At 31.4% G+C, this 25,468-nt stretch overlaps 1 protein-coding gene across 2 annotated transcripts in view; it reads right to left on the bottom strand.

Moving 5' to 3' along the window:
- Positions 1–14,199, bottom strand: part of LOC134725650 (uncharacterized) — an 81,531-nt gene extending 67,332 nt beyond the window's left edge. Inside the window, exons 1-4 of one of the 2 annotated variants that reach the window (XM_063589639.1) lie at positions 14,118–14,185; positions 6,588–6,652; positions 2,334–2,420; positions 1,698–1,759 (exon numbers count right to left, since the gene is read on the bottom strand). In XM_063589639.1, the coding sequence (XP_063445709.1) occupies positions 1,698–1,759; positions 2,334–2,420; positions 6,588–6,646 (208 nt within the window). In that variant the 5' untranslated portion in view covers positions 6,647–6,652; positions 14,118–14,185. Of the gene's footprint in view, positions 1–1,697; positions 1,760–2,333; positions 2,421–6,587; positions 6,653–14,117 lie in introns of both variants that reach the window. The other variant, XM_063589640.1, reaches the window with a different exon arrangement.
- Positions 14,200–25,468: the final 11,269 nt, after the last annotated feature.

Below are 25,468 nucleotides of genomic sequence, written 5' to 3' on the forward strand. Positions count from 1 at the left end.
CCTAAGCACCGTCACCGACAAGCCTTAGCCCTGTCACCGACACCCTTAATTAATACCAGCACCGACAACCTTAAATTAAAACAAAGGTAACGTTCCATAAGCTACATATTCCAGCATTTATTAAAGTTTGACACTACCCATTCTTGTCAACCAAACACTCCGTCGTTTCTGTTGTTGTTTTGGTATTTATACTTTCGACTGACCAATGACAGAGCTTGTTACATATTGTTTACCAATCGGCAACCATGGATCATATTAGGGAAACTCCCGTAATGTTGATACTGTTTGTAAACAACGATTGATCTTCATCAATAAAGATGGGTTTCGACTTTTAATTTATTAGTAGATCATTAGAACAGTTTTATTTGAGTTTATTGTATAATAAGGTAACTACCGCGAAAATACAGAATCAGTACGTGAACTAAAACATCTTAACAAACTAACATACACAAATCTGTCGTATCATGAAAACAACAGCCACAATAACAATGACAAGTTATACACTACTTGTAACATTAGACATCTCACTAACATCTATCGTTTTATCCTCAATAATTTCGAGAAACTATACAGACATAGGTTTACTATAAAAAGGGGGGAATGTCGGCATTACAATATATTAGTCATCCCCCCTACTTAAGTTATCCCTTTTATTAGAAAATCAAGTGCACCTTCTTATGTTAGGGTGTGTTTGAGATTAGTATTCTGTGTTGAAAACGTACAAAGAAAGAACATTTGATACATCATCTCGCTTCAGATTCTTTCATTTTTATATAGCATAGCTACAGGTTGACTTTATAACATAAAAAAAATAACAGTACTAAAAGATGACATATATGGGTCAAATGAAATACCTATGTAATGAATCACTAAATCAGAGTAGGTGTGTTCGAATAGCTATTGTAGTTTACTAAAAGTATTTTGACGACAGTGTTTTCAGTTGGATGATTGGATGATGAAAATGTCTTCGAGAAAAAACAAATACAATTTTTTGGCTTCCGTTTCTACTATTGCGCTTTATATTTGTCATCTTGACTGTGATGTTTTAAAATTTAGTGTCCTTATCTTCAAACATAACGTCCAATAAAATTTAAGTATGATGTAAACAAGCTGAAGCCCCGCCTATCTTAATTGTTATGCTTGAGCAAACATTAATACAAGCAAAGCAAGCAAGCCAAACAAAGATTTGTCTTGCTAGCATTAATGGTTTAGCAGTAAATGAAAAACTATGTGACTGTGACAAAAACGCGCAAGACAAGAACATTTGTATCGTACCAAAATAATTTTTAACTATAACCTAAATTATTACTTTCAAACAAAATATGACTTAGGATCTATTGTATTAGATTTATTTAAAACAATTCATTGCAAAGAAATGATTTAATTTCTAAAATGGATTTTAAAGATTGGTTTAGTAGATATTTTTAATCACAACTTTTAATATTGGGATTCCTAATGGAATATAATATGTATTGTGAAATGCAAAAGTTATAATACGAAACTTGGTTGATAAGTTTGATTTTGTCAGTTTTTATGGTTTTCCCCTTTTTTAAATTTACCTTTGAGTTCGATAATTTTGTTATACTTTTATCATTTAGAATTGATATAACGTTTGAATTCGCTAATAGTTATGACGCTTTGTTTGGCAGTATATGGAAGATTTGTTAGATAAAAATATATGTATGATCAACACTTACGATAACAATTACTATAGTGTTCATATCCTGGACAACAATATTCATCATACCGCTGGTGATATCTTCAAAAGCATGAAAACTAATTATCAATCATAATACTATACATTATTACTGATCTACAGATATAAGATATGAAACTCGATTAAACATATTGTAAATGAGTGTAATGGTGATAGACACACCTAATGTTTACGTCCGAAGTTTAAATTGAAAAATTAGGTATTTTTTTCAAACTGTTCAAAATAAATCTTTATGTTAACTTCTGAACACTTTAGTACAGTAATGACATCTGCGTTGTCAATATAAAGTAATAAACACATTGAAATTTACATCTTTGACTGGAATGGCTTTTTAACTACATTTTTTGTGTGAAAATATAGACTTAACTGTGTGTGTCTCTTTTCTGCAGCCTGCGCTTCTCTTTTATTAGAAAATGATTTCAAAATGTTTTCGAAACAAACTAATGTATAATTATACTTTAAGAACTTGAATACTAATTCTCATAACATAAGGGTCAAAATTTTTCAAACCAAGAATGTTATAATGTCATTAACAGATTAGCTGTCAAAAAGTGCATTTTGCAACAGAAGTGCGGGCAAATGGTTGAGCAGAGAACGCTTTATACGTATGGCTTACCTCGTTCCTGTACACCTAAAAGCGTCCCATAGTCCACACTTATATTTGTACCTTGATTCTACAGAGTAATAATGTCCACAAATAGATCTGAAAGCAGGTTGAATAAATGTTTTTAAAGTTAAAAAATATATCACTTTGACGGGAGGCGATGAAATACTGTGGTAATGAGATAAATGGTGTAAAATTCAAATAGGGAAAAGGATTACAAAAAAAATCTAATTTCGAATCTTAGAATTTAGCACCCAGATATCAATAAAGGAGTTAAACATTTTAAGGTGGTACCTAACACTACCGGGAGATAACTCTGTAAAATCAGCTTAGCGTTTTAATTACGTCGTGTTGTTGTGGGAATATTAGGCTTCTCATTGATCAAAATTGGTGTTTTGTCAAACTACTATAGAACTAGTATAATTTTCTTACAAAACCGTTGGTTCAAACTTTTTGAAATTTTCATATTTTTCTTAAATTACTTTGACAAAATTTTATGAAAATTAAACAAGCCCAATTAATTTAGTGAAAGTGTTGGGTACCACCTTAATCCATCTTTGTTTGTATTTCAGATTCTAACTTCTAATATCAATTTTGATAATTTGTGATATTTGAAATCGATGGAGATGCAAATGCAAATAAAATAATACCTTTAAACAGTCACTGAAAAGCATCAGACTAATTGTCTAATTTTAGTTTGCTTGATGCAATGTATCAAGTTTTGTACGTACTATTGAAAATTCCTTGTTTCGTTTCTTTTATTGAATTTCATATATTCGAATTTAAAATTCAATAGTAAATAAGTCAATTTTTTTTTCAGTGTTTCATGAAGTATCCTACGGAAGCCGATAAGGGCCATTCAAAAAAATAATTTTATGTCGTAATTACGACATAGCATGTCGTAATTTCGACATAACATGTCATTATTACGACATCGCTATATCGTAATTTCGACATAACATGTCGTTATAACGACATCGCTATGTCGTAATTTCGACATATCATGTCGTAATAACGACATAGCTATGTCGTATTAACGACATCGCTATATATATAAGAATATGTATTATGATTTGCAAGAGACTAAATGACACAGAAATTAACAACTATAGGTCATCATAATACCCCCAATAATTAGAAAAGCCCCCGAATTGTCAGCTATAAAAGAGGGAGGAAAGATACCCCGAAATGCTGTGTGGAAGACAGTGTTATTATTTAATTATTAGCTCCCTTGGTAAAACTCCAAATTTCATATTTAATGTATTTTATTGTTAAATAATTTACATGAGGCTTATGAAGTATATATATGTTAATTGCATATCTTTTGCTATTTGAATTCGTTAGTTAAAGATTTCTATTTATATTGTAAAGTTTAATATTTGCATTGTCGCAAAATCCTAGGCTACCTTCTTTGGATACCTTAAGTAAGAAATTTATATATTTTATAGATCTCATGTCTGATTGACCGACCGTGCAAGGGCTGTATAGCCAGTCAAGGTCGTTAAAAACTTCCATTTGTTGTCTGATTGACAGATACCAATTCTCTAAAAGATGCAAAATTAAACCACGTTTCATTATTGAAATTAATAAAAATTGAATGAAATGTGAATGTGAATTTGTCCTACCAAGGCAAGCAATTCTTTCTATCTCCGTATATATAGCGCATACTATATGGCTTTATGTAACAAGGGTAAATTTTATTATTGTTTGCTCTATTTCTACTTTCAAACGTTGGGCACGATGTTCCTACAACCCCTAGGATTTAAAACAGAATCTTCGCAATTTCGTTCGCAAAACAAAAGACTTAATACCAGTTCACGGAATGTTTTACTTCACGATTTGTCCTGCTATTCATGTTATAACTGTCGTGATGAAATTGATTCCTGTACTAGCGAAGCCGGAACTTTTCGTCCATATAAATTTATGCATGAAATGGAGGTAATTGAAAGACGAATCCCAAACAGCAACGAAAATCGTTTCATCGAATTAATAAAAACCCGGGATTATATTTGCCTTTTTCGCGGACGATCCAGGAGTAGATTACTATATTCTAAAATGTACATATTTGAAGATGACTTGGGAAATAATTCTCAAACTAAGGTTCAAGTAATTGAAGGGGTGTATTTCGAAAACATATGTGCCAGGGAAAATACAATTCTATTCAAATTTAACCAAGGGTAAACATTTTCGATTTCCTGTTTGCAGAGTGTCAGATATATTTGCATTTGGGTTGAATTAAGATATAGAAAGTTTACAATGACAGATGATATCACAGTGGATGATATGCACCTTGAGAGTTAAACATCATATCCTATGATAAAAAAAATTATAGAAAATCGTATACATGTACTTTTGTCCTGTCTTTCCTTCCTACTTTACTTGCGACAGTACTGCATTTTTAGTTGAAATAACTTAAAGGGTAAACATTATTAAAACGATTTCCACAACTCGAGGTAATTTTTGATAAAATGACATCACAAAACGAACAGAACCAGAATCAACCAACAATATAAAAAACCGAATAAACTTGAAAAAATTAATCGAAGTCCAAATCCCTCTTTGACACCGCATTTTAAGTGTAACGTATTGTAGGAACATCGTGTCCAACGTTTGAAAGTAGAAATAGAGCAATCAATACTTCAATTCACCCTAAGCACAAGATGCCATGTAGTTTGCGATTATTTAAACGGAGATGGGATGCTTGGCTTGCAAAACAGTCCCTATATTAACCCAAGAAATATTCTTCCAATTTATAAAAATGTGATACACCCTTGTCTGTCTGTACATCCCTTTAATTAAGGATATTTAAGTCCAGTAAATTAATTATTCTAATTCTTTTAAATAATAACTAAAGTTTTTAACGACCTTGACTGGCTATACAGCCCTTGCACGGTCGGTACGAACTCAAAATTATATAAGTTTCTCACTGAAGGTATTCAAAGAAGGTAACATAGGATTTTGCGACGATGCAAATATTAAACTTTACAATATAAATAGAATTCTTTAACCAATGAATTCAAATAGCAAAAGCTATGCAATTAACATATATTTACTTCATAAGCTTCATGTAAATTATTTAACAATAAAATACATTAAATATGAAATTTGGAGTTTCACCAAGGGAGCTAATAATTAAATAATAACACTGTCTGCCACACAGCATTTCGGGGACTCTCCCTATGGTATCAATCCCCCCTCTTTTATAGCTGACTATGCGGGGGCTTTTCTAATTGTTGGGGGCATTATGATGACCTATAGTTGTTAATTTCTGTGTCATTTAGTCTCTTGTCTATCATAATAAATATTCTTTTAGTATAGATATGTCGTTATTACGACATAGTGATGTCGAAATTACGACATGCTATGTCGTAATTACGACATAAATTTTTTTTTTTGAATGGCCCTTATCGGCTTCCGTAGTATCCAAACATGGTAAAAAAGTTGTAATTCCATCCTGCTGGACATGAAAGGTGTGTTTGTTCGTTTGTCGAGGATATATAAAATCGAAACCTCGTATGATCAGAATGGTACAATTAAATCTGATTCCTCTTGTAGGGAAAAAAGCCTGTACCAAGTCAGGAATATAGGAGTTGATATCAAATAGTCCGCTTCTATGTATGTTAGCACTGATAAGTCTTATGTAGACGAAACGCGCGTTTGGCGTACTAAATTATAATCCTGGTATTTTTGATAACTATTAAGCATTGGATTTTGTTGCAGTTAAGTGGCTCTGTTGTGTTACCTTCGACTGTTGAACAGCTGTATAATATTTAGATTTTTTAAGCTGTCTGCGTATCAAATACCCTTTGCAAAAACTTTTTAAAAGAGTCTTTAGTGGATTACTTTCTGCGAGGCAAAGTGTCTGCTACTACTCAGGATATCCGCTATACAGTTTAAGTCTAAATATTCCAAAACTACCGTTTTTATCTATGTTCTATTGATTCAGAATAAGAATGAAACATGATGCACCGGGTACTTCGCGGATAACAATTAATTAATCATTTAATTAATACTATTTCTTTTTTAATGTTAAAATTCATGCATACTGAAATTTTAATACGTTCATTTAACAACATCCAAAAAATTTTTAGAAGATTATTGTGCATAGTAATAATTGTATCAAGTCTTTTCGTTCCTAAATAATGTAAATAAAAAAAAGCACTTGGTATCTACGAAATTTATAAAGTATACTTTCTTTTCATTCCTTTATTTACTTAACAAACTTAAACCCTCTTTTATGCAATATTGAACTTAATAACTACTTACTGCGCATTAACATATACAAATACATTAAAACAGACTATTACTCCCACAGCTCTTATCATGGCAATCTGAAATTAGATCGAATCTTTACTTTGTATATATAAAAAATCAAATAATGGTGTGGGTTTTTTTTGTTCAATTATTTATGAGAGTGAAAAAGTGAGTAAAAAAATCGTTTTTATCAGCTAGTATGGTTCAATGTTGTCAAATTAAGCTAAGAAATAATGCAAGTGAATAATTTGACCTCATTCAATTTGTTTTCATATGAACTTAAATGTAAATCCTTAGGCAGAGATGGATTATGAATGATTTATGCTCGTTCAGTTTTTTAAAGAAAACATTGTCAATTGCGGAATTGAAACAAAAGTGAATCATTTGATTGACTAACTCGATAAAGGTGCTACTGTCACACAAGTGAGAGGTTTAGCGCTATAAAACAAGGTTAAATCCTCCTTTTTCTACATTTGAAAATGCCTATACCAAATCAGGAATATGACAGTTGTTTCCATTCTTTTGTTCTATTTTGTCATTTGATAAAAAAAAACTTTTTTATGAGTTCAGTATTTTAGTGATTTTACTTTTTATTTTATTTTTTTCATTCATATACAGGTAAAATCGAAAATTAATTTATTTTCCTAACCTATAACATGGAATCAATAAGATATAAAAAAAAAAAATCATATTGCACGAGGTTGCCGTCTATTTATATTTACGTTTATGTTCATATCGTGTTATGTGACTGTCGGTTGATGTCGAAAGTCATTTCGATAAAAAGTTTTTTAGATGATGCCTTGACTAAAATACACATTTAATTCCAATATGCATATATTTATATGCATTGTTAATTGTTTATTTAAAACTTATTATAATTTGCATATGTGTTTTATCATGTTACATATCAAATATGAGAATTTGAGTCAAATCGGTCAACATGATTTTGACGGATCACCATAGAATCCGAGAAATACATTAAACTATTTATTTAAACTATTGCTGACAAAAAATCAAAGAGGGAAATGACCTTGATGTGAAAATTTAATTGAACTGAAACATTTGAAATGTGTCTGTTTATTTAACGCATCAATGTAAATAAAGCGGACTTTAATGAGACTGTCATTACAGTGAGAGGGCTAGCGCTATAGAACCAGGTTTATCCACCATTTTCTACATTTGAAAATACCTGTACCATGTCAGGATTATGACAGTTCTTGTCCATTTGTTTTTGATGCGTTTTGTTATTTGATTTTGCCATGTGATTATGGACTTTCCGAACTGATTTTCCTCTAACAATCAAAACCAAGTTGTGAACAAAGACTCACAAAACCAAAGGACATTTACATCAACAGTTATAAATAATAATGAAGAAACAAGACGAACTCCACTAAAAACCGTAAGTGAAATCAGATGCTCTGGAGGCGTAAACATTTCCTGCACCGTATACGGCACCCGTCGTGTTATTTATTTGTTCAGTTCGGTAATGATGGAAGGTTATTAGACTGAGGAAGAATATCAGATATGATTTCTGACACACTTTTGTCATAATGGCCAATCAGCTCATGATGGCGACCGTAAAATTTCTTGAGTGATGACCTTAATTTGATTGATTCATAACCCTCACTTGGTTACTTTTGATAAATCAGTATTTCTCGTTCAACAAAATCAACGTACTTTGAGCTAGTTTTAGAGTAACGTATTAGTTGAGACACATATACTCCATATGCTTAATTACCTAAACCTCTCAATTGTATGACCGTTGCATAAAATTCCATAAAAGTGTGCGACGGTCACAAAAGTGAGAAGTTTGCCAGTTTAATCTTCATTTCCCATATAAGATAACGTCAGTACCAACAAACAAACAGACATTAAAGGTACCAAAATTTCAAAGATAGGGTTAAGGTAGTCAACATTGTGTTTAAATTGTAATCACTTTTAAAAAAAATGTCAACAAAGGAAAACAAAAAGCCATATAGACAAAGCACATCAGCAATAATAAAAAAAAACAATACAAAAGTTTACGATAAAACCAAAAAAAAAAGATGACTGGATGCATATGTACGGAGTCACGTCAAATGGATATTACGTAAAAAAAGATTGGACAGTAAAAGAAAAAATACAGGTCAGTAAAAGAAAAAAATAGACTGGACAGTAAAAGTAAAATTGGTAGAGACAGATAAAAGAATACTTCAAAAGAGGGACGAAAGATACCAAAGGGACAGTCAAACTCATAAATCTAAAACAAACTGACAACGCAATGGCTAAAAATGAAAGAGACAAACCGAAAAACAATAGTACATATGACACAACATTAAAAACTCAAGAATAAACAACACGAACCCCACCAAAAACTAGGGGTGATTTCAGGTGCACCGGAAGGGTAAGTAGATCCTGCTCCACATGCGGCACCCGTCGTGTTGCCTATGTGATTACAAATCCGGTAAATAGTCTAATTCGGTAGGTCAAATTCATGAAAGGGAAGGGGATTGTAGTTAAGACGCAAGAAACATATCCGATATCATTTGTGAAACGGTTATTCCATAACGGTCAACCAACTCGTGATGGCGTCCGTAAAATTTACGAAGGGATGATTTCAACTTCACCATTTGGAACTCTTGGTTTAATAGCTTCTTTGTGAGCAGTAACCCTCTATCAAGAAAATCATGATAGGAAATGCAAGCACGGGAATATCGTTTCAATATGGAGATATATACCCCGTATGCAGGTGCTGCTGGAATGTTGCTACTTAGAAATGGAAAGTTCACAATTGGAAAGCTGAAATCATCTCTTTTGTCTTCAACCGACCATCATTGTCAATTTCTAGATGTAAGTCAAGATATGAAGCCGACTTAACTGTATCTGTAGTATCTTTTATCTCCAATTCGATGGGATGGATGCGTTCTACATAGTCACCAAATTTTGAATTGTCAACACGTTATAAGGATGATAAACAACTCAGTATCTAGAATATATCCTTCAAGACCGTCGTGTATTGCTTGTGGAGTTGATACGGAATATTTATTTAAAAGGTCTTGGTATCTTCCGGTGAACAGTTTTAGACAAAGGACAAGACGTTCCTTGACATACCATTTGATTCATCAACTTTCTGATAAGACACTGGTGACGTTCCACAAAGTCTGAGTAGCAGCTACAAGGTCTTGAATATAAAAAAAAATCGGGAACATGTATATCCCATATGCAGTTGAAGTTGGTATATTGCTACTAAAGAATTGTGCATGCATATAGAAGCTAGAATTCAATTGGTGTTACAAGTGGTTAACAAAAAAGCCACTTGTTGTGAATGACTTTTCAAAAGAAAATACAGCAGACCCAAATTAAAAGTGCTAAATAAAGACAACAGTAGCATACCGCTGTTCGAAAGTCATAAGTCGATTGAGAGAACAAAAATTAGGATACACTTAAATCGAGGGAAACAAATATATAAGAGGAAAACAACGAAATCACAGAAACGCTGAAGTGCAACAAAAAAAAAAAAAAGTGACTTTTGATTGTGTGAACATTATTTCGAAAAGAAAAAATTGTTGGTGTGTTTTAGCTTTTGATTTGCAATTTATAGAGAAACTTTCCGTTTTCAAATTTCCTTAGAGTTCGGTATTTTTGTTATTTTACTTTCTGTTATATGGCACAATTTATACATTTTGTGGCATAATCTTCGATAATATGCGTACATATATTTTCAATTTATGTTCCAGTGTATTGATTTTAGTTACGGAACCTAAAAGACTTGGTCTTCAATTACTATATTCTAAATGACCAGTTACGAAGAATAAGAGTCTTATGAATTATACAAAGCAACATAAAGATAGATATAGATAAATACCTAACAGTTTTGAAATTAAAAAAAAAAGTATGTGTCCATAATACAAGGATGTCCCACTCGCATTGTCACGTTCTATGTTCATGGGGACTTGACATTGGTGTCCAAACTTTTATTTGGCATTACACATAAGAAAGATCATATCATGTGGAACATGTGTACTAAGTTTCAAGTTGATTGGACTTCAACTTTATCAAAATCTACCTTGACCAAAAACTTTAAATTGAAGCAAAACACACGGCCCTACGGGCGGGCAAATGAAACGACGAACGACACACAGACCGAAATAAAATAACGTGTGGGACATAACAACTATTTGTTACCTAAGTGAAGTTATATATATTAAATACTAATAAAAGATATGCAGCTGATGATAAGGTACATGAAACTCAGTTTACGTCCATATAGAGCCTCACAAATCATACATAAAGCCAAATCATTTCGAAATTGCAGAGCATTATCAGCCAAAAATTGTAGAAAAATGGTCAAATCGATGACTGCAGTAGAACATCATAGTATTTAGGGTTTTTTAAAGGTAAAATGAACACTGAAATAACAGTAATTGCCCGTATCAACCAATTTCTTGCCAACGTTTTAGTGTGGGTATCTTCGTTCGTGGGTCTCTTGTAGGCCTCAGTATATTACTAATGTTCAAATCTCGCAATTCAGGGTAAACCACCATGGGGATCTGCAAAGCTTACTATTACAATTAGGATGTTGGTATAATTGCATGTAATGCCGGCTATCAACTAGAAACCATTCAACAATATTTAAGAATACTTTTTGGCAATATTTGTAACAAAGTACAATATAAACAGTTAGTATCTGTATATGTTCAATGTAGACATTGTCTTTTCTATTGTCATTATTGTAAAATTATTTAAAATTTATTGTGTTCACCGAAGTCAAAAGTTGAAATAAAGATTATTTGGTATACACATGTATCATATTCGGGACAGATTTTATGAAAGTGATCAATGACACGTGAAACTATGTTTACAGAGTGTTAAAACTATACTATATAACTTAATATGCTTGTTGAAATACACATTTTGTTATTTAATATTGCTTTTTTGTGATGAAACAAACGCAGTTTGTATATTTACTCCAAACGATCATTTAGATCCTTTCGTTATGGAATAAACCATTTATTTAATGGCATAGACTAAATATGTTTTTTTTCCATCCGGTACAAATGGCGAAAATTATTTACTTCTAACTTCGTACCATAGAAAGTGTAGATGTGCATTTTTTTGGAATATAGAAGTTCCCTCCAACAACTCTTTATCAAAGTCAATGGGTTTATATTTAACTACCTATGCAGGAGTGTCTGTATAAGACTTAAAATGAATATACATAAAGGCAACAGTAGTATACCGCTGTTCAAAACTCATAAATACATGGACAAAAGACAAAATCGGGGTAACAAACTAAAACTGAGGGAAGCGTATTAAATATAGGAGGAGTACAACGACACAACATTAAAATGTAACACACACAGAAACGGACTAAGCATTAGACAAAATCCCATGAGAATAACAAATATAACATCAAAACCAAATACATGAATTTGAGATAGAAAAGTACCGTGACACGTCTTATAGCAATGTGAATTCACACTCAAACCTAAGAGAAAACAAACGACACAACGGAAACACAACGTTAAAATGTAACACTTACAGAAACAAACTATTATATAACAATGGCCATATTCCTAGTTTGGTACAAGACATTTTTAAAGGAAAAAGTGGTGGGTTGAACCTGGTTTTGTGGCATGCCAAACCTCCCTCTTTTTATGGCCATGTGAAATATAACATTGAAATGACAACACATCATAACAGGACTACCATATAAATAAATAGGAGAACATAATTGACACGAATACTAGCTAACAAAAGGCAACAAATTTAAAATTTTAATACGCCAGAAGTGCATTTTGTCCACATAATACTAATTAGTAACGCCCAGATACAAAAGTTTGAAAGCCAAAACAAGTACAAAGTTGAGCAGCATAGAGGACAAAATATTAAAAAAAATTGTGCTAAAAACGACCAGGGTTTTCTGTTAGATACCAGAACATCCCTATTATTAAGAATAATTAATACTATTGCAAACAGTAAATTTTATAATATAACCTCTGGCAAAATTGCAATGTAACTTTCAAAGTTTCAAAAGTTAACTACATGCTAGACCCTGATAAGCATCAATAAAAACAGAAAAAAAATATCTATGGTTTTATTGATAAATAACGATATTTTAAATCAACCCAATCAACACGCTTTTGTTGAATTAAATCTAAAGCATTCTAAGATCAAAACAATAAATAAAAGTTCGTCAAATCTTCAAATTTTCTGATGGTTTCCTATTTAACATCGGGATAGTTTACAGAGTATTTCTTTTCATATTGGTTAGTGTATGCATAACAGAGGATGCTAATACATTCAATAACAAGACTCATTATACATACATGAGAAACAAATGAAGACCAGGATCGATATGTCTTCTCATTCTTCCGAGACACTTGATGTTAACCCAATTTTAGTGGGGCTCGTGTTGTTTAATGTTGTGTTTTTTATGTTTTGTGGACTAGTTTTTTTTTCGATTTTTAAAAAACAAATTATGACGTTATCAGTTCGTTTTCGACTTGTGAGTTTAAATATCCCAGTTATATCTTCGTTCTCTCTATTTAGTAGTTAAAGTTAACATTGGAAACGTATATTATGTTAATCTTTACCGAACTCTTATACCTTGTGTTGCAATCTTTCTGCTTATTAATGTCCGAGTAAAGAGATCAGTGGGAGGTTTGTGCTCATGTAAGACTATATTAACATCTACCTAAATTTGAATTGTTTCGTGTCGATAAGGGGAGGATTACAGAGTTAAAGTTCGGAGTGACCCTTTAAACAAATAATAAAATTGTATTGTTATATTATATTTAAAAAAAAAAGTATACTGAAGATGGCGATTTTTGTGCCAACACGATAAGACGTGTCACGGTACTTGTCTATCCCAAATTCATGTATTTGGTTTTGATGTTATATTTGTTATTCTCGTGGGATTTTGTCTGATGCTAGGTTCGTTTATGTGTGTGTAACATTTTAGTGTTGTGTAGTTGTTCTCCTATTATATTTAATGCGTTTCCCTCGGTTTTAGTTTGTTATCCCGATTTTGTCTTTTGTCCATGGATTTATGAGTTTTGAACAACGGTTTACTGCTGTTGCCTTTATTTTTCATTGAGATTTTATTTCATCTGTTCGTATATATCTAATTCTTTCTTTTTTAATCAGTACTATTTAAACAAATCTTTAAACTTTTATGAAAAATGGTTTATTTATGAATACATTGATTTTTTTTAAAGTTGAAGCAAACAAAAGATGTTTCCAGTTTTAGATCTTAATGTGTTGGGAGTATATCAAATGTGTTCAAGTGAAAACTATAAGTAGCTCAGTACAAAGTTAAATGGATCTTCTTTAGTTAAATTCTCATACTTCAAATGTATTCCTTTTTCAATAACTCTGGCATAAAAAAAATAAACATTTATTAATTTATCCGTGCAGTTTAGTGTTTTTGTGATTTTACTGTTTATGCTTATTAAACTTATTAAATCTTTTACAGAAAAGTTTTGTTTTCATAATCAACCTCGAGTTAATGAAGAATACTATTCAAAAATATATCTATATATTCATAATTAAGTGTCTTACCTTTTTATGGAGTCAATTTAAAAAAGCTGCATCATTTACAATTTACAAATAATAACTGCGAAAACTTTAAATATGAATCTCATTCTTCCTGGTCTATTTGACCAATTGTAATATTTTAAAAAACACCCCTTCAAGTAATGTTCATATTGTCGACACTATGATTTTTAAATAAAAAGGTTAACAATCAACAATTCATGTGAGCTATGTTGAATTATAATTGAACAATCAACAAGGTAGGACCAAATTCTTCTATATTTGTTTCACTCGCAAGATTGAAATTTACAGAGATTTTTGTAAACATATGTGTGTTAAAATGTGGATATCTTATACTTTAAAAGTTCTCGAACAGCTTTAAATATATATATATGTAATTGAATAATGTTGTGTGTTAAAAAATCTAATAAGGTACTAATGCACATTTAACATGTTTTTTTTTCAAAAATCTTGTACGAACAAGAGTCCAAAATCAAAATAAGTAAAAGTATTTTTAATCTCTGTCATGATAAAGTAATAATTCATACCAATAATTGATTCTGATCTGTTAACTATATATGTATATACGGTTATAAGTCTCAACTAGAAACCAAAATTGAAAACTTCATCGAATCGTCTTAAAGTGATAATAAACTCGTCATAGAAACCAGGATTGGAATATTGTATTTGCGTAAGACGCGCGTTTTGTCTACAAGAGACTCACCAGAGACGCTCTAATAAAACAAAGTAAAAAGGACAACAAAAGAATGAATATAGAGTACTGAGGACTAAAGATTCCTAAAAGTTTCGTCAAATCCAGCTTAAGTTGTTTATTCATGAGGATGAAAAACCTTAGTATTTCAAAAATTATAAGTTTTGTAAACATTTACTTTTTATTAATGGTAACTTATGTCAACAGAAGAGTACACAGCGTAAAAGGAGGAAATCCGAAACAAGTCAAAAGACTTATGCTTCGAAATTTTATAAAAAATAGTTTTGTACTATTAAGATGAAATGATGTTGATTTACATTTATTTAGGCACAACAAATGACATTCGTCAGAGTTAATCTGTTTCCTTTAACTCGAGCAAAAAATGTATGATTAGGTTACTTGTCATACTTTCAAGTGGAAGGTATTGGGTATTGGATATCAATGATTTACATTAATTTAAAAGAAGTGAACTATAGCTATTTAAATATAAAAACAGTTACATTAATACATTCTGCATATCAAATTTCTCTTGATGACATTTTGTTCTGAAGTTTGATATGGAAGTAATTTAAAAATGATATTGGGTTAAGTCTAGGTCTCCTGGTCTTTCCTGTATTGAATTGCACTTTCTTTAACTTTGGTACATGCAAACTAATATCTGTTGATGATTATGAAGCAAAAAAAATTGTATAGTTAAATTACATATTCATTGATAATTTATGAGTCTTACCGATAAGTCTTATGAAGCCGAAACGCGAGTATGGCGCATCAATTTATAAGCATTGTACCCTAGATGACTATCTATAATGTGTTGGTTTTTCTCACTCATTATTGTTAATATAATAGATTTTATGCGACTCTCATACAATTGAGAGAGGTTTAGCTAGTTATATAACATGTATAACATGATTTAATCCATTATTGTCTATACATAAGAAAACGCTCGTGCAAAGTCAGGATTATGAGCTTTGATTTCCAATCGTTTAGTGTGATTTAGCCTTTGATTTTGTCAATTTTTAAGGGACTTAAAACATTTTATTTTAGTTCGACATTTTTGTAATGTTTCTTTTCGTTGAATATCTTTTCTCTTGTTGTAGATCAAAACTTACACTTAGTCGGCTATGATTGACTGAAAACCAAAGGAGGATGAAATTGATGAACTGGTGTAGGTCCATCTTCATTGGTGTTACGTGTTTATTCGGCATCTTAAATTGTAAATATATACGTTTCCAGGGGAATTATGAATACAGTTATCACTACATCTCTGATTCAACTATACATGGTTTGGGAAACTTCAAGACAGATGCAAAGGTGGGTTAATCTTATTTACTTATCTTGGTTGAGACAGATAGAAAATAAAATAGGTGATCGTAATAAAATTTGATATTCCTATTAGGCTCCTATACAACCAGGGTTTCCGCTGGCGGAAAAAAATTATTAGTGTGGCGATAAAAAAATCGACATTTGCGGAAGAATTTGGCGAAATATTTATTTTCCTCCATCTTGTTTATTTACTTTTTTTTCGAGTTTCGCGGACTTTACCCGATCAGACAATACTCAGAATTCACCATGACCTCATTAAGATTTGGACAGGAAACCAATAAACAGCTGATTGCATTTTATCGCTATCGACAACAAAAGACTAATTAATAAAGGTGTTGATTGAATTGTTTGACAAAATGATATGGTTAAATGGCTTCCGCTAATTTATTTACCACTTTGCGACGCACGTGTTTGAAGCAAACTTTTGACGTCTTCTCTCCTCTTAAAAATAGTTTAGAAAAGAAAGCTGTTGTTGTGACGAAAAATGTTCAAAAGCAAGAAAAATCTCCGATTTTAAACTTCAATTATCCTTTGACTTTAATATATGTAATTACATAGGGAGACTACTTTAAAGTCGTTTGAGTGAACCACGTGTTACAAGCATAGTTTTACGTCTCAATATTTTCATTTACGATGGTCAAGAAAAGAAAACTGTCGTTATGAAGAAATTGATCAAAAAGGTTGGGAACATCCCCTCGAAAATGAGAGTAACCCTTCAATGTAATGACTTCATATGAAACTACTTCTTAGTACAAAAGGGCACATTAGTATTATTTTTCTTTTAAAGAAACTCTCCCTACGAACTATACTGGTATTATATGATCAAAATACTTCCATTAATTTTGTTATATTTCAGGACTTATATCTTCTTTATTAATAAAAGTATAGTGGCCCCCTCATTTAGAAAAGTTGTTTAAAATACAATGAATATTTTTCCCTTTTAAGTAAAAACAAAAAAAGGTATATTTTAAACGAAAAATATATTTATGTTATATGGCGAAAAAAATAATAAAGTGGCGAAAAATATATTGTTTTGGCGAAAGAGGTGACCCAGGGAAAACCCTGTATACAACAGACTGTTCATTTTTTCCAACTTTAGTCCCAAATAATGTTTTTTATTTTTCTTCCACTACTCAAAGTAGGAAATTTATTTTAAGGAAAAGTGTATGAAGAAACCATATGTGGATGATATTTCGTCCCTAATGAAGGAATACATATCAAATATTATGGAGCGCATTCAAAATGGCTATATCTGGTTTTTATTTTCCCAAAATTTTATTTTAATTTGTAGGATCCTTTACTATAGATAATTTAGCTGATCTGTAACCATAACATCTTCATGCCTTATATATCATGTACTGTAGTACGCCGCTAGATTAAAACTGACGTCTAAACATCAACCCAACAATGTTAGATCTGTAAATTTGCTTTCGCAAATTTTTGGTTCTTCCCTCGCCGGGATTCGAACCCATGCTACTGTGATATCGTGACACCAAATCGCCTGCACTGCAGCCGTCCCGCTAGACCACACGACCACCTGGGCTCTCAAAAAAAGAGCTTACGGTGGGCATGTGTTACCTTTCCACGTCAGTTTTAATCTAGCGGCGTACTACAGTACATGATATATAAGGCATGAAGATGTTATGGTTACAGATCAGCTAAATGATCTATAGTAAAGGATCCTACAAATTAATGTAAGATACAGTCACAGAAAATAATTATATTCATAAGTACGTCTGAGTCAGTGACAACCCTACAACAGATGTATCCATCGGATCACCATCAATGATGGTGATACATGGCTGTGTACATAATGTATATACAACTCGTCTAAACATCAACTAATATAATATATATATATATAGACAAGATATTATTTCAACAAAGAAAATAAAGTCATATATACACTCTATAGACAAAGTATATAAGCAAAAATGAAAGACAAGAATACAAAAAATAAATTCACAATGGTGTATAAATACCGATTATATATTATAATTATAACAGAATGTTGACTACTGTACCGTCTTTTTCGTCATTTTTACTTGATATGTCTGTTAGTTTTTCTCACATGTTGTTATCTATATAATGAAACTATATATGCGACTTTCATACAAGTGAGAGGTTTATTTAGCTATAAAACCAGGAAATGGTTGTACCAAGCCAAAAATATGACATTTGATTTTTCTTACGTTAAATATGTTTGTTCTTTTGATTTTGCAACTTTATATGGAACTTTCCATTTTAATTTTACTTTGGAATTCGGTAGTTTTTTTTGTTTTTTCTTTTAAATTAAACTGATGTACTCTCTAGTTTAACAGTGGTGGTTCTTTTTTCGACCTAAAGTATAAGTTAAATTCCAGTTAAGTGATTTTTTTACTTATGAGTTTGAATGTCCTGTTGGTATCCTCGTCTTTTTTTCTAAATTTATTAAGGGAAAAATCAATATTTCCAAAAACATTCCTCACTAATTTCATTCGGAAAGGAACCATATTTAAATAAAGAAAAGCGAAACAAAACATCTTATTAGACATGTTACGAAAAGGTATATTCTCGACGCTGAGGTTGACAAATTACACTTTAAATTTGGGGACGGTGTCAAAACATTGATTATAGATTTAAACAGGTAAAATTTCAATCCTGTGCGTCTTGGTTAATTGAAATTAAATTTATCTAGAACATCATTATGTATGTAACATCTTATACGACAATTGATTTTGTGATATCATTGCTGGCTAAAACCTTGCATAAGACATAAAAGGTGTACGCGCGTAGGAGTAGGTGGTCTAGAAAAAGTTCATTCAATTCTAGATTGATAATCATATATTATACATAGTAAGCAAGTTAAATTTTAGTATTTTTTTGGCCAAGTTACTCATTCTGCCTTTTCAACTCAAAACTCCCGTCCTGCCTTAAAATTTTTCAAATTTTATCCAAGTCCCCCTCTCTCCCTGAAAAAAAAACCCTAGTACCTCCGTAGGGTAGTAATAGGTACCCATCCAACAGATTTAATTTTAAAAAAAAATGTTTTAGAGAAACTCCTAGGTCATCGGTGTCACTTTTTTCATATTCTCATTCTCTTATGAAACGGTTGGCGAATTTCCAACAATGTTTCAGGAATTTATGAAATATAAAATATCTGCTTATAGTGGTTTTAAGATGTAAATTCAAACTTAATGGTTTAACACTAGTAATTTTGGGGCCCTTTATAGCGTGTTATTTGGTGTGAGCCAAGGCTACGTGTTGAAGGCCGTACATTGACCTATAATGGTTTACTTTTTTTAATTGTTATTTGAATGGAGAGTTCTCATTAGCCCTCACACCACATCTTTCTATATCTTTTAAGTCATTGTGCAATTCTTTGAAACTCTGCAGGGTTGTTCAAACGATGAGTAGCGAGTCATATTTTACACAAACCTCTGCTCGTTCTGAACATACATGAAATATTTGCCACTGAACGTTAAGCAACCAACAATCAATCAATCAAAAACTAGTATACAGAAAATAAAAAATGAGCTGTTACTTTTAAAATTGAGACAAAGTTGGAAGGAAATAAAGAAAGAAAATACATGCCATCGAAGCTATATGACCTGGCGAAAATTTTCTAAACTATATAGTGAGAAATGCCTTAAATTGAAATCGTGTTTTAGTTGTTTTAAAACAGACCCCGTTAGATAAAAATTTAGGTGGCAAATAACTGGATCAAAATACATACAAGTATAAATGCTTGGTTTTTTTAAAACTATATAAAAATGATCGTTACATATATATTCACGAGTAGGTATACAACAGATTATAATAAGTAAGATTATTTGCAAGATATATTAAGGGCTCGCCAAAGAACTCACACACGTATTTACCCCGTGTCTCCGTTGCCCCGCACATCCACTGCATTAACATGCAGTATTATTATGGTTTCTTAAAATTATAATGGAAATTATTAATATCTATTTCTTATATTTCTTATCGTATAAATGTTATAATTGAATATTCGTTCCATACGGAATTGCCTGCAAAAGGGTCAATGCAGTTTTTAAATAAAATCCAATGTATACACAGGTAATCTCTTTGGTGTTGTGAAACAGTCCCTACGTATAAAGTGTAATTTGTCACCCTCAGCGTCGTGAATATATACCTTTTCGTAACATGTCTATTCACTTGCAATCGACAGAAGAAATCAACGTTGTCAAACAAACAAAACGCAAATAATGTGGGCAGTGTAGTTACATTTATAGTTTTAATGAGCATTGGCAGTCAAAATAATGTCCACCGTTTGGACTCAAATTCTCATATTTGATTTATAGCATAATGAAATGTATTTTCAAATTACAAAACATTTTAAATAAATAATAAAACGTAAGCTCAAACATATGAAGCATAGGTAAGTCTAGACGCATTCAAATTTAATATTTAGTTGAAATCCATAGACTGCCGTAGGTAATAAATATAGATATAAACAGATTTTATTTTTCTATGTCCGATCAATTTCATATCATAGTTTAAAAAATATATATAAACCATCGTTTTAACTACACAGGAATTGTGTTGATATATTCGCTCAGTAAATGAAACAATTTCGCGTGTCTGACGTCAAAAAATGTATACGTCACATTTTTGCCGTTCAATGTTTATACAAACATATTAAAATTCAACATGGACAATGTTAGCATACAGAGTTAACAAATCAAAAAATGTGTAAGAATTAATTTCAGAAATAGACCGAGATTTAAAATAGACCAAAAGTTCTACAGAATTTATAAGAATCCACAAATGGTTCATTCCACTGCGTGATTTAATAATTTAATTTTGACGTTAGTGGTTTTACGTATTTTCTAATTTATAATAGAAATGTAACATAATGGCATATTTTAGATCAATAAGATACAAGCAGTCAGTGCTACTGTGTTGACATGAATTATCATGAATATAATCAATCTTTAATAAACTGTTAAATAAAGACAAAAGTAGTAACCAAAATTCATGAAGCGATTGAGAGAAAACAAATTAGGGTTGAAAAATAAAACCGAGAGAAACACATTAACTATTAGAAGAATAAAACGAAGCAACAGAAACAATTAAGTGGTACTTAAAGAAAACGACAATGCCATATACATAGAAACGAACTATTAGATAACAACTGCCGTATTCCTAACTTGTTACGGGACATTTTAAGAAAAAAAGTGGTGGGTTGGACCCGGTTTTGTTGCTAGAATATTTTTAGATGTATTAAGTATTACTGCTCGTTTTATTTGGCAAATTATTTCAGTTATCAAATGAAGAACTGAGATCAAACGAATCACACGTTGAATATAAAACCCGTCAACCGGTAAGGAAAGGTTAAATCATAGTATTCCTAATTTTGGATGTTTAGGAAAAATAGAGTATATCTTTTTTTTATTCATACAACAAAACATTGTAAACATTCCAATAAAGTTTACAGGTCTTAAACATGATATCCGAGACCATTTTATATTAGAAACGATTATTTTTCTTAAGGAAGCGTCATCCTCTGGCCATTTATTTGCTGGAACCCCTGGCTTCCAATACTTGGATTTCATTTACTAAAGTAACGTAACATTACCTAATTAAGTATAGCAAAGTAAAGTTAAGCTTTGTCAACACCACAGTATATGTTAAATAAATGGTATACTGTTATATATATAGTTTTCCTTGTTATTCTTTGATTTGTTTATGCTGATCACCACATAGTTATGTACTTTCATTATTATTTGTGCTTGTGTTTATGTAACAAAAGGAAATTATCATTGTCTGGTGTATTGAATGGTTTTATTTAGACATAGTTTGGCTATCATACACATCGTTGCCAAAATCTGAGTCAATTATTGTTTATCTTCAAAATATGGGCTATTCTTTAATGACAGAAATTGAAGAAGCATTGTTGTATAATTTATTATAGAATATCTGTTTTTTTTCAGTTCTAACCAGTACTAACCAGTTCTATTTTTAAAAAGTTTTAATGTTTAAGGACATTATTTGGTTCCGGTATTAATATCAAACTTAACCAATTTTAAAAATGCGAATAAACTTAAGTACAATCTAAAAAAAAATACATAATATACATAAATGAAAGTAAATGTACTAGATTTCTACGTCTAAATTCAAATTGTGCACAAAATAAAAAAGATTGCAAAAGCTATCCATTTTTTGTTCCGAATTTAATCCCAAAATTTTAGGATGTATTGTTATTTCAATTCATACTTTCATGAAATGTATGTCTTTGTTATACTTTATTTTACAGACGCCTGTGCAACGATTTTAATTTAAAACTTTACACATTAGAAGTCATAGTAGACTTTTGTATAATTGGCACTCACACCACATCTTCCTTTATCTATTTATTACAAACAAAATTGTGGTTTAGTGATGCAGCTAAATGTGTGAGTTAATGTCCAGGTGGTTGTACTCGATGAAATTGAAAGATTTAGCAGATTCTGTTGTTTTAAAATATGTGCACAAGACATATCATACAATCAATTGACCTATCTGGTTCATATTAATGTGGCATATTAACAGTTTTTGGTATCGAGAGGACCAAATTCTTCTTGGTTCTGTGTTACAAGGAAAACGATGTTAACAATTTCAATTTGAGATTGATTTTGGTATTCTTTGAAGTTTATTCTGATAATCAAGCTCCGAAGATTCTTATGGTATCATATATCACTTGGGTTCAGAGCGCTGCTTATTACCTTAAAAATATACTTCATCTTAGATATTCAGCCATAGGGATAAAGAGACATTTAGCTGCAAGAGTGTAAAATATAATTCTAAAACTGACTCATGTGCCTTGTCACATACAAACATGGTCCCGCTAGTTATGCTAAAACGCTGACATTGTTAAAATGGACAACTTAGATGATTTTCAGGCTCATCAACTTGAGAAAAACCTTCATGCAATTGACTTTGCTAGGGAATGTGTTTACGCCATCCCGATGTTCATATTTCAAAATGGCAACATATTGCCTGGGATTGTGATTCCTTTAGTGTCATCAATAAACCCAAACTCCTATTCATGTCTGCTTTTCTCAGTGGAGCAAGTTTTTTTAATACATATTATTGTTTATTTTAAGAAATAAGGAAAATGTAATCTTACAATATTGTAGGGCTACTTGTCACTAGTATAATTTTGAGCCATTGTTATACTTAAGTACATCTGAGTCAGTGACAAATCTACAACAGATTTCATAGGCGTATACAGGGGGCCCTAGGGGGCCCGGACCACCATCCCCCCCTTTTCGTGGGAAAAATTAGTTGATTATATAGGGAATCATTGAATCATGACTGGAGCGGGCCCCCTTTTAGGTCAGTTAGCGGGGCCCCCTTAGGAAAAGTTCTGGATCCGCCACTTGATTTATCCATCGGATCACCAGCAATGATAGTGATACATGGCTGTGTACGTTATTTATATACAACTCGTCAAAACATCAACCCAACAATGTAAGATCTGTAAATTTGCTTTCGCCATTGTTTTTTTTTGTTCTCCCCTCAATGGGATTCGAACCCATGCTTCTGATATATCGTGACACCAAATCGCCTGCACCGTAGCCGTCCCGCTAGACCACACGATATATATATATATACGAGTCTAAATTGAAAACTACGTTCAAATCTATGATTGCGTTGGATAAAAACCGCAATTTTTATACGTGCATGTAAAACATATTTCGTTGTAGAACGGTCTAAAAACAGCACAAACAACATTTTCCAAAAGACCAAAAAAGGGAAAAAGTATATTTAAACAAAACACATTTGAATAACAGGTCGAACAACTGATGTTCTTTAACCCTGCTGACTGCCATTGGCGATTGCCAATTAAAATTGATCACAAGATGTAACAAAATGGATCTTAATATTAATTTAATACTAAACAGAAAATTTGTAACTTGTGGCCACGATGTTATGCCACAAACATATGGTGTAAATAATTTTTTAGTACACCAGATCCGGATTTCTACAATAAATGTCTCTTCAGTGATGTTGGGCATCGAAACGGTATTTGGAAGGCCATATAAAAAGTACCCTCATTTTTAGAAAAAAAGTACCCTCATTTTTAGATAAACTCTTGAATTTTAAGAGTCAATATAGGATGAACGGATCATATAAACCGGAGGGAAAATATGATACAAGCCCAAGCGAAAATAAATATTTATAAGAACCATCATTATAACAATGTTCGTGCTTAAGCACTATGAAGTCTGAAATCACCTGCAGAACAAATTTTTTAGGCTTGGTCGTTTTGTATGCACGCAAATCAGTAATTTTTTGTTCACAGTTGAATACAATACATATTTATAAATATCTTAAAATGTGTATTGTCCATGTAATCTTTCTGTATTTCATGCTATTTGTTATTTCTAACAATACTCAATAGCTGATATTGGTACATATTTTCCGAATATAATATATTATTTTAACAAAACATCACATCACTGACAGCTGATAACAAAATTTCATTATAAAGTCTTTCAACTCCTCAATTGTTCTGAGCTTTAAAAAATCATTTTTAAATGGATCAACGCTATAGACCCCATGATGCAAATTAAAATGATTTGATCTATGAACTCTCATTATAGTTATTTTATTTTAACCCATTTGTCTTCGGGAACACATGTTTTACTTCCATGACAAACAAAATATTGTCAAAGCTTAAATTAAAATCAGTATTCCATATGCACGCATCAAATTATAAACAAAATTTTGGTGATTTAAGAACAAAATTAATAATCTTATAAAGTTGAAGTTTAGAGGTTTATTTTATTTTCCCTCCCTTCTTACAAAATTAATTGGCATTGTATGAAAAGTCAAATAATCAAAATGAAAAAGTTGTAAGCATTCCTTATGTCGTTTTATAAACGACATAAGTGGAACTATATGCCGATTTCACATAAAGTAAAATCACAAAAAATGCTCAACTCCGATGAAAATTCGTAATCAAATGGCAAAATCAAAATCTCAAACACATCAAACGTAGGGACAACAACTGTCACATCAATGGTACAGGCATTTTCTTATGACAGATATGACGACACATACCGTTTTATATATAATTCTGTACGAGAAACAAGATAGTTTCATCAAGTTATAAAGTTTTATTTTATTTTATTTATTTCGTCTATTTAAATATTGGTTTTCATTTTTACACAATGAGATATTTGTAAACTTTCAAGCGTGAAATTAAAATCAAATTAAAAAGCCTGGTGCATGACATTACGAAAACGTGTTGTTTCATGATATATTTCTGAAGCGGAATAATAAATATTTTCATTGTGTTTGTAATGGTTTGAAATTGTACCCTTCCCACGTCTGGCGAAAATACAAAATGTCA

Source organism: Mytilus trossulus, chromosome 7 (genome assembly GCF_036588685.1).
Source record: "Mytilus trossulus isolate FHL-02 chromosome 7, PNRI_Mtr1.1.1.hap1, whole genome shotgun sequence".
Lineage (NCBI taxonomy): Eukaryota > Metazoa > Mollusca > Bivalvia > Mytilida > Mytilidae > Mytilus > Mytilus trossulus.